The 11,228-nt window shown below is 44.0% G+C and overlaps 1 protein-coding gene across 1 annotated transcript; it reads right to left on the reverse strand.

Moving 5' to 3' along the window:
- Positions 1–3,737: 3,737 nt before the first annotated feature.
- Positions 3,738–11,177, reverse strand: shbg (sex hormone-binding globulin). The gene is made up of 8 exons (XM_023832535.2): positions 8,930–11,177; positions 7,881–7,978; positions 7,310–7,499; positions 6,596–6,757; positions 6,297–6,456; positions 4,964–5,106; positions 4,584–4,776; positions 3,738–4,271 (listed from the first exon to the last, which is right to left on the reverse strand). The coding sequence occupies exons 1-8, from the start codon at positions 9,017–9,019 to the stop codon at positions 4,090–4,092; spliced, it is 1,218 nt and encodes a 405-aa protein (XP_023688303.1). The 5' UTR covers positions 9,020–11,177; the 3' UTR covers positions 3,738–4,089.
- Between the last annotated feature and the right edge of the window lie 51 nt (positions 11,178–11,228).

Raw genomic sequence — 11,228 nt, forward strand, 5'->3', positions numbered from 1 at the left:
AGAAACCCACGGATCGTTTGCCGACAGAAGGTCAGGAATAATCACATGTTTCAGTGCTTTACGGCAGTGTGGCACTGGTTGTTATTTTGTACTCAGCGGTAATATGACTGCGTTCTGTCCGAAATATGATTGTATGCTGTCCCATTAAAGATGATATTATTTTGTGGCAATTTAACGTGAGTTTTTCCATCTAAATGACACTAATAACGCGATTGAACAGACAGTTTACCCTCTTCCAAGTATATTTTGCCTTACAGCCCCACCCCATGTCATAAATAATACCCAACACAAGGTAAATCTGTTATGATGACTCTGCAGATCTGTCCGTAGCATTTAATATTACTGAGTGATACAATAACTTGTGTATGTTAATTGTCGTACGAAGTCTTTAGTCAGTAACGTGCCGCGGATTAGGCTATAATAATTTTAGATATCCATCTATTCAAAATAAATAATTGAAATTTAAATGTTTATGTGTGCAAATATTGTATATGGTTAGTAGCTATCAAATTGTTATTACAATTTATTTACAGTCTCCGTAGTAGTAGTTCGCATATGTGTAATGATTTTAAATGTTATCCTCCGAATGTTATCCGCAGATAATATATATATCATTCTTGCGTGAAAAGGAGCGTTCTAACGTTTGCCGGTGAAATGTCACGCATCTTTCGTCTGCTATACAATGATTCCTGAATTGTTTTTGTAAGAAACATATGGCTGTCATATTGTCTTACTTATTTCGCAAACTTATTTTAATCTCTTCAACTACCATCCTAAATCACGCTAAATTCCGATGACGGCGTTGCTAATAGACTGTCAGATGGGAGTGGACCGTTAACTGTGTCAAGTGGTGTGAGCAGCACCAACGACAGCAGGGGGCAGCATTGTAAGGGTCGACTCAGGGAAGAGCTAAATCTCAGTGAGACATTCCCATGCAGACTGTCTCCTGAGCTCCATGCCCTCAGGTCTCCTGATACTGTTCAAAGGAAACACTGGCTGTACTCATCAGTCCAAGATAACCTGTCACAACACAGTGTTTCATTTTTTTTTAGTACTTGCCAGTAGTCACAATCTTTCTCCTCTTCAATAGATTAAACGATCCATGTCCTCTGTGTGTAGTGCTTTGGCTCTTTTTGCATCAAAAACTATGGATCACGACCAGGAACTCCAAAAGGAAACAAAGATTAACTATTCAGATTAATTATTCAGTTCAATCTACAAATAAATGTAGCAGCTGAAGTTGGAGATAACTGTATGTAAGGGGTAACTTTTATTTGCATTTATGTTATCAGAAGAAGAATCACGCAAAATGTCTCAGACAACTCAGAATATGTAGTAAATGTGAGATACAGGAAAATAATAGTCAATAGACAGCACTGTGTCCGAAAGCCCACTGTGTAGCAACGCCACTCAAAATTGTGTTTTTTATTGGTGCCCTGGTTCTGTGTGTGTGTCTGATTTTTGCACATTTTCCTTTGGGTTTTCCTCTGTGTCCTCTGAATTCCCATAGGTGAATCAGCATGTTTAAATTGCATTTATTTTGTTGGTTTCCTGTGATGGATTGGCCTCCTACTCGCAGTGTCCCCTTGTCCCCTCTGCTAGCTTGGTTAAGTTCCAGGATTGCTGCAACCTTGCGCTGGTTATGGAAAATGGATGCTCGGAATGAAAACAAAATAGGACCAAAGCTGGTAGGCCCTGAAGCTGTTCTCTGTAGGCCTATAAAGACAGGCCCAGTTTGCAAAGGAATGGAGAGACTGAATGAACGCTGGTCACTCACTGTGTCGACCTTGTGTGAGACCTAGAAGAGATCCAGAGGCTTCAGAAGAACCCTTCAACTTGTGTGGTAGCAGTGGGAATACAATGAGATAAAGTAATTCTGTCTAAGTTTCATTTGCACAGTTAAAATGCTTCTGTTTTCGCTGTCGTATCCATTGAAGTATAAATGTCTTGCCAAAGTTTTCAAAATTAATTGCCTTCATGAATTCTCAGGTTAAAAAACATGAAATTTGGGAATTCTGATATTTAATTTCACTATAATACTTTATTTCTTTTGAGCTAATTAATATACCATCAATAATTTGTGACAAGGAGTGAAACAGCAGGAGTGACAGTGTGATCAGGAGTGAGAGTGTGATACTTCTATATTACTTCTTGACCATCTTAGACAAAACCAGATTTGTTCTAAATATCAGGTTTTCGCTTGGTAATTAAACTGATTCTAGACCTTTCTTGTCAGAAAAGACTGTGAAAAGTATATTGTCTAAGTTCAGTAGAGATGAAAAAGAATGTACATTCTTCCCACATTCAGAAATAGATGCACATAAGCTTTTATAGTTATGTTTGGTGTTCGGCGAGCCTATTGATGCTAACCGCAAAGCTCTTGGGTGCATCTTAATCTCCCTGCTCATCTGTGCTACTTTCTTTTTCAAAATGTAATGTTTCCGGTGTTGTTTCAGTTTGATCTGCAGTAAGAGCTTTGACTAGGTTGGTGTTTGTGTACAAAGTACCAAATCCTCATGTGGCATTAGGATTCAGGGCCAACAGAAGCCAAACTAAATGGAGGAGTGTGAATCTCAGATAAGTGAGACGTCACTGTTCTGGCTGCTGTTGTGAGAAACCCAAGAACCTTTGATGACACTGGTCATACCCAGCATTTGGACGGTTGCATATTTTATTACAACAAGGGGCTTTGTTCATCCTTCAGGTTATAAGACAGTGCCCTTAATCACCACACTTTCTTGTGCTTAAGGATCTTGCAAGATTGCTTTACTCTGTGTTGGGCACTGCAATCTAAACACCTGTCTCTAGATTGGTGTCTTATCTGTAGTTCTATCTAAACCTCACAATGAGAACATCTTATCTGTGTATAAACAATGTTGTTGGGGCCGCTATAAATAGGCATGTTGGTAGAAGGATGAGGGAAGTACCATGTGACCTGGGGACTTTTGGGGGTGAAGTGTCAGTCAAGCAATACGTCGGTGTGCAAAAGGGACAGCAGAGGGCGAGCGCATGAGAGAAGAGTGGAACGGCTTCAAAGGCAGATGCCATTGTGGCTTTAAAATGGGCAGCAAAGAAGCATTAACACGCAATGTAAACGGACAAATGGGCAGACTTGATGGAAAGAAACCATGGCAGCCTGACAATGTAAAAGGGGGCAAATGAGGAAACCACAGCAATGGGCCAGAGCGAAAGTGACAGGACCCCTCATACTTTCCGATAACAGGCTGGACACACTTGTAATAGACATGATCTAAAATCCTGATGAAACACAGTGCAATATGTTGGAATAAATCGCTATTAAATTTACTTCTGAATGTCTGCCTAGTGCAAAATGGAACAGTACAATACGCAGTGAGAACTGCCAACGGTTATATTGTCTGCCTACAGTATTTTATTTCTTCTTACTTTTTGTGGCTCTCATTCCTATGTTTGTATCGCAAACACATTTGAGCATGTCTTTCTGTCTAATCCTTGGATCTACTGTGATTCAAAGCATATGGGAGGAAGAACCAGGTACACCCTGGATAAACCTATCTGGGGGGAGAAAAGACGTCACAAAAACAGATCTGGGGTCAGTTTCAGACCTGCAAGCTATCCACCCTCGGTGCTCTGTCACTAATATTGCAAAACACATGCTGTTGATCATAAATTATGAGATTTCTGTCTGATAATATACAAAAGCAGAAAATGGAAGAGCAGGACAAAGATTAGCTACACAAATCTTCGGTCAGGCATGATCATCTGTACAGTTTTTATTGAAGTTATCTCTAAAGGGCCTTTGGTTCAATTTCATTCAATCTCTGTCTTAGTTAATTGTCCATATTTTAAAGAACAGGTCATGTAGATCTCAAATGCTGCATAATACCACTTTATAGGAAGTGGAGGATAATGTTGGGAGGTCTGTACAGAAGATGTGGAAGACCAGATGCAGAATGTCTTCCTTAGCATGACGTGGTGAAGGTCATGGGGTCAGAAGTGGAACACTAGGAAACATGGAAAGAGTAACTGGGAGTGAAACAAGGACAATGGCCTGGAAGTCAAGTCTGAGGTCACTGAGGGGTCAGATGAACCATGAAAGGTCACTTGAGGTCAATGAGCAGCAGTAAGCAAGGGTGAAGATTCAAGCAGGTCAGGCGAGGCAGGGCAGCTGTGTGATGAGATAGAGCTGTGTTTGTAGAGGGCATGGTCCAGATCTAATTCCCGATCCTGAATTCTGATCCCCCATATGCAGCCGTGCAGATACTGTGAGTCACTAGTGTTTGCTCTGTAGTCTGTGAGGAAGAGAAGACCAATGAGAAGACAAGTTAGTCACAGTTGCGGTTTAAGGGTATGGACTCAAATCTCAGAATTTGTCATTTAGGGCTCCTGCATCAAATATTCATCCATCCGTCTTTTAAAACCACTTGTCCCATGCGTGGTTGTGCGGGTCTGGAGCTGCAAAATCCACAGGCATAGAGCCAGGGAGGAGACTCAAACTCTGAACTGAATCCCAGAGGTGTGAGAGAAAAGGCCAAACCAATGTGCCAAGGTGCTAGATAGTCCTCTTTGGACTAGTGGAATTCTAGGCTTAAAGAACTGCTCACTTGGTACTCCCCCAAAGGCCAACAGCATGCCATCATCCCAGATGTTCAGCCAATCGCGTGTGTCATCTCTGAGCTCTGTGACGACTTTGTCACCCAGTGCAATTTGCATCGCATTCTCTGATAGGTTTAGCAAGAGCTCATTGTGAGCCAATGACAGACTATCTGTCCGTTCACCAAATGTCACTTCCAGCTTCTGTGGGGAAAAGACAAACACATCCAAATATAATCAAATACTGACCATCATCTTAGGCAATACGTTCACGTCATCCCAGAAAACATCTTGAAAACATGTTGATCTTGCATTGATGCCTGAATGTGACAACAGCTGTGCTATGCTTTTGCAAAACATATAAGATGTGATTCTGGCTAGGATCTCGTACCTGTGTTTGGTTCTGGGCGGCAATGGTAAGTATGGCTTTGTGCTGGGAGTTCAGTATGGCCAGAAGCGTACCAGTCCAGTCGCCTATGTGCCCTTCTATTCCTATGGTGATGCTTCTGCCAGTTCCCATGTGTGTGGGGTAGCCTGTGATGGTGTAAAGGGTACAAACTGTCACACGAAGGCTAAAATGCTCCTTTACCCTTCATTCTTCCTCCCTTGCTTATTGGGGATGTAGGGGGCCCCCAATTTTTATAAAATTGAATTATATTGTAAAGTTATATTTCATAATGTGGCTTTGTTAGTCATATCAATGTGTAATAATAATCTATTGTACATGTATTTGTTATTTGTGGGTTTCTGCTCTCTTACCTTGCACCCCCAGAAAGAAAAGCCCCAGAAAGTGTCACTGAGGCCCAATAAAAACCCTCTCTATCTATCATTCTCCCAGAAGGGGGGGGCTAAGCCATTATTAAGGTGATCTGATGGAAATGGCCCACATTATTACTTAAAATAATCAGTTTACATTTATTTAGGGGTGGGGGGGGGGGAGGGTTAAAGCCCCTCCAAAACAGCCCTAGCTCCGCCCCTGCCTTATTCTGTCTATCAATAGCAAACCTCACATTCTCCCATCACATAAAATTAAAGCAGAAGAAGTTACACTAGTTGTCCAGTAGGGGGCACTCTTCTCTTTAATAGTGCAGGAAGACTGTTCCTTCTGATGGAACACCGGTCCAGCGTGCTGACTCTATGGTCATTAATGATCCTAAAGCAGTTTAAGGAGATTATGGGTGTTATCACCAAGGGCTATCTCTGTATCCTTATAATAAAGTAATCGTCAGGGAAAATTAAAAAATGCCAAAGAATAACACTCAATTAAATTCCTCACTTGATCATCAGAGGTGTGGTGAGCAGGCTAGTAGCCATGCATCCCCTAAGTAGATACAGGTAGAAGGCTTAGGTGACTTTTCCCTACTCAAATAAGATACAAAGTACCAGTCGAAGCCCATTGGTGCCCTAGACCCACCAGCCCCCCTGTCCAGGACGAATGAGATTGGTTTGTGAAGTCAGCACCCCCTCAGAAGATGGCACTCGAGGTGGCCACCTATGTCATCTAATGGAGTGACCAGCACTGGTAAATATGTCTGACCCCCCTCTCACTGCCACGTGCCTCCCTTAACCCAGAGTTTCCCAATCCGAACCTCGGGGACCCACAGTCGGTCCATGTTTTTGCTCCCTCCGAGCTCCCTGACAGACAGGATTGGGAGGCAGCAAAAACATGGACTGGCTGTGGGTCCCCGAGGATCGTATTGGGAATCATTGCTTTAACCTCTCACCAGAAGTGTTGAAAACAGCCAGGCCTGTCCCAGGGAAGAAGCTGCCCCTCCGGATATGGGCGTAACAGGCCCGGGGCTCCCCCACCAGGTCCGTGTCCCAGGGCTGGCTCAGGTTCAGCCAGTTTCCCGTTCTCACGCAGCCGTCCATCTCCAGCCGCAGCTGCCTCACAGAAGAGAGACGACGAGGAAGACTCCGGTATCAGAAACGGCACGCAAAGCAGAATGAGCTAATCTATGAGGCTCAGCACTGCCCCCTGCTGACGGCTGATTGAAAACTTTCATAAAGGGCGACTCCTGACCGAGTTGAAAAGCTCCAGGTCTTTGACCAAGATGCCCCCTAGGGACAGGCGAATGAGTCCCGTGGTGTCCTGCTGGGCATGCTGGGAATGCAGCCCCACCACTAGTGCCTTAGTGCCGTTCACCTCCAGGACCACGGAATGACCTTCGCTGCGCAGTTGCACCTTGGGGGGGAGGGGGGGGATACAAAGGGAAGCTGTGATGTTATAAATGGTGAAGAAGCACACAGAACATGAAAAACCAATGACCTTGATGACCTCGAGTGACCTTGAGCAACCTTGTCCTGAAGTGTTGCAGCTGTTATTAGAATTATACGGCGAGCTGAAATGCCCACTCTCTCCCCCAATTGGGACACACTAAATGTGTGCATCTTGGCGAAAAACTTTCGTAATAAAAGTTGTTTATAGCAAATAGGATGCGTTCCATACGGTGGCCTGGCGTAGTGCCCTGCGTTTCCCCTCCCTTGTGCCCAGGCTGCCCACAACCCCTTCCTGACTGATGGATAGACAGTCTCACAAATACACAATTAAATCTTTGGCAAGCAGAAGACCTGCTTCAGTCTGGGGTTTCGTGTCTGCTTAGATGATCAGTAAATGGCGCTATGAGCCTCTCTGAGGTGCTAATTAAAACTCCCTTGCTCTGTAAAACCAGTATATGTAAGCTCTAGGAATCAGCCCCCCCCCCCCTGCAGTCACGGGACACAGTGGGTCTCGTACCTGGTGCCAGTGGCCGTTATTGAGCCTGGGCCCCCCTGTCACGGCGGCTATCGTTCCACTTTTCCTGATCTGCATCTCGGGAACGCCACCGCGGAGACCCAGCACGAACCACTCAGCACCGGCATGTGTATCCCCGTACAGAACCAGGCCCTCGGGGTCCAGGGTCCGGAACTCGAATGTCGACCTAATGCTGCAAGTGGGCGACACAAACCACGACCAACCTTTCAGTGATTTAAAAAAAATTAAAAATTCACCTTTTGAAAAAATTTCGTCCGCCTGTCATGCAATGCACAGTTTCATACATTAAAACTACTTGCATGTTAATTAATTCATTTTTGTACATATTGATTGCATATTACATTTCATGTCCTTTGTTTTTGTTTGTGAACTCAATGTGCTTTCATTCATTTATTATTTTGTGCTGTTCATTCATTCATTTATTCATTCATTCATTGACAATAAAGAATTAAATCTTTGAATGATTGTAACTGCGCAGGAACGGCAATGCCTTACGTACGGTAGATAATATTAAGGTCATCTGTACATTCCGCAGAGGTTTGGATAGACTGACCTTGTCACCTCTGTCAGATTGGCTTTCATGTGCATTAGGGGCGTCTTCAGTCCCCAACTCTGTCCGAGGTCCAGGGGACCATTTCCCGATATAAGCCTCTGTAAAACACCACACTGCCCTGTCACATCCTTACACACAAACACACACACTACGCACTGTAATCATCCTGGTGGATGAGTGATCATACTGGTGGGTGGTACATGACTCAGCATGTTAGGCCTCTGTGTCATCAGAAGGTCGCTGGTTCGAATCCTGTATTCAACAAAATAATCACATTGCCAGCAAGCCTTGAGCAAAGCCCTGGACCATCTGCTCCAGAGTGTCAGATAAATGGCTGATAAACTGTGACCCCATGCCCCATACTTCCCTGTGTACGGGTATGCGTCGAAAAAGGAGATGGAATATGCAAAAAAACAAAGAATTATGTACTTGTGCAAATCACAGAATAAAGCGTCTCATCACTCAGGCACACAATACTGTCACACCATTATAGACACACACACAACCACGCAATATCTGCCATACACACAGAGAGAACAGCACCGTCCTGTTATGCACACTGTCCCAGAGGTCACACTCAAACAGAGAAAAAATGCTTCATCATACAATTATACATAGAAATGCATTTTGTGGACATTCTGATTCCAGCTGCCAGATGTATCATTTCAGGAAATTCACACAGCGACACCATCTTGTGCTAAATGGTGAGCCGTCTTTACATTTCTCATTTACTAAGGAAGCTCTTTGCGGCTCCATGACTTACTGACACAAATGGACCTTTATGTTTGGGTTTTTCTAAGATATCTTTATGTACTTGTAATCATAAGATCATTTTTTCACCATTTGTTATTTATTCTCCTGAGAAGAATTGTAAGTTCAGCATCAGTTAGTGAAACCTTACATAATCGTGAAATTGAATCGTGCTAAAAACTCAGTCTCTATGTTCAGGGGATGAAGAAAAATGGAGTTTGAAGCTCATATGATAGAAGAAAAACACAAAAAAAAATAGAAGAAGCTGGTTTTTCCATTGCGAGAGGAAATGGACTCACCCTCCTGACCCCGGGCTCCTCCACTGCTTCTCGCGTGCGCTGGGCCAAACTCACACACAGCAGAACCAGAAGCAGAGGCTGCGGGTCCATTCTTCAGAGGAGCACGCGACCGCAGCGCCCGTGGAAGCCCTCGCTAACGCTCGCTATGGGCTTTGCCGTGAGAAGCCAGCATCTGCGCCTCTGCTCTGTCGCCTCCCTTCTGACCTGCTGGAGGCCAACCAGGACAAACATGTTGACATTTTGCTCCCTGGAAAGCATCGATCGGCAGAAGCATGTTTGTGTCAATCTGCCTGCTTCACTCGCCATGCCTTTCTGTACGGGTCAGATGAGAGCGGCTGGGTCATCAGTGCCAGTCCTGAGCATCCATTCCCGAATAAAGTTTGTTATGTTGATTCGCAGTTTGTCACGTGCTTAGTGGAAAGAGGACTCGCTCTGAATGTTATTCTTTCAAGGACATCCATCCACCTTTTTCTGCCACGTATCTTGGTCAGGGTCACGGGGAGATCTGGGGTCTATACCAGATGGCACATGACTAGGGAGGAGGGAACATGCTCACACATTAGCCAACTTAGCCTAGCTAACCTAACTTTGTCATAGTGCTGTAGGAAACAGCCAGTGTACCCCAAGGTAAATTTGTGTGACACAGGCAGGACATGTAAACCCCATACAAATACAAAAGGGTATTCAAACCCCCAGCCACAGTGCCACCCCCACTGAAAAACATTCAAGGACAAAGCTACGTGTGTCTGTCTCCTGGCACCACACCTAATATAGTATTAGTGTTGTATTACTATTTTACATTTCAGATTTTCAGTACTAAGCCTGATATAATAATTATTGTTTATTAAATTATTCGTAAAATCCCTTTCGGAATCCCTTATTGATTACAGAGTATATTAAAGCTTATTATCTTATCACTGTTTACACTATGTGTAGTAATGCTGAAAGTGGGTGTCTGTAGTGTTTTTTTAAGTGGGACTGTGATTTGTTATTACGAAAACACTCAAACGAGGGCCGAGACCCCACCCCACCCCACCCCCTTCTTAACTTGCCATCTCTGCTTTTTTGCTGAGCAGGGTGGGCTCGTGTGAGTATGTTTGCAATGCTGGTGACCTTTGTTATGTGGCGACTGTTGTTTACTCGCCTGTTACAGGGAAACCTTGACTCTCTCACGAGGCAGGCCTGCGTGATCCTGACATGTGGGTGTACTCTCTTTAAGGGGGCCTTCTAGCAAACCCACTCCTTCGAACACGATATACAGTGTCTCTTTGTCACCCCAGAAAGTGCACGGTGCAGACCACCGCAGGGACTGGGGCGGGGGGCCTCAAGGATTTCCTTCTTCTACTGTAGAGTAAACCACTTCAATGACTCTATTTCTTACATAGAGCTGATGATCTTCTGGGAATTCTGGTTTCCTCTCACCCTCAAAGGCCATGCAAGTTGGTGATTTGGGATCCCTAACTTGGCCATAGTGTGTGTTTGTGCCCTGTAACGAGCTTGCATCTCATCCCAGATGTTCCCCTGCCTGGCATAGGCTCTCTCCCATGCCCCCTGTACTAGATATGAAGTTGGGAGATAGATAGATATTTGTATATCTATAATTTATTATGTATTTTCTACATACAGTTTAGCAGAATAAACCACTCTGTTTTTTCTGTGGGAGTGACAGACAAAATGGCCGAGGGATCCGTATGGAATCCATGCATCGCTTCCCAAAATCAGTCAGGTGCCAGTGAGTTACTAATTGCTTGCAGTGAGAATATGTTCTCCAACTGGTGCTTGGCCTCCTGATGCAGTGGCTGTGTGGTAGTTTGGAAGTGGGAGGAGTGGGCCGTGCACGTACAGGAAAAGCTCATATTAGGTTCCCTCTGTAGATAAGATACTTCTGCGAGCAGCTGTCCTCTAATACTGGACTGGAAACGGTTAATTCAGGGGTTCCTTTGATGTGTTTGGAATTTGGTTTTGTAATGTGCAATAAAAAGTACCAATGTTTGTCCCTGTCATCTGAGAATGAGCTGTGGAATCTCCTACAAAGGCCTACGTGCTGAAAAAAAAGTGACTGAGGTCTACCGTCATTAGACCCCAAAGCCAGCCTTATTAAACCAGCAGGCTGTTTACATTAAATCTCTATCTCCCTCTAGTGGAAAAAATGAACATGACATTAAAATTAACATCCATCAGTGGAGTTCATATATGATGGGCCTTCATTTGTGTCGCAATAATTTATAGCTGTGACCATCAGTCTGTCAAGAATATAAGAAGAAAATGCCATTAATATATGGATTTATCTGCAGCATTG

This window comes from Paramormyrops kingsleyae, chromosome 10 (genome assembly GCF_048594095.1).
Source record: "Paramormyrops kingsleyae isolate MSU_618 chromosome 10, PKINGS_0.4, whole genome shotgun sequence".
NCBI lineage: Eukaryota > Metazoa > Chordata > Actinopteri > Osteoglossiformes > Mormyridae > Paramormyrops > Paramormyrops kingsleyae.

Bases quoted from the DNA above. Each gene is read 5' to 3' on its own strand.
- shbg (XM_023832535.2), bottom strand. From the start codon at position 9,019: ATGGACCCGCAGCCTCTGCTTCTGGTTCTGCTGTGTGTGAGTTTGGCC. The intron at 7,979-8,929 runs GTGAGTCCATTT...GGTGTTTTACAG, and splicing joins AGGAGCCCGGGGTCAGGAGG to AGGCTTATATCGGGAAATGG. The intron at 4,777-4,963 runs GTACGAGATCCT...TTTTCCCCACAG, and splicing joins CCGCCCAGAACCAAACACAG to AAGCTGGAAGTGACATTTGG.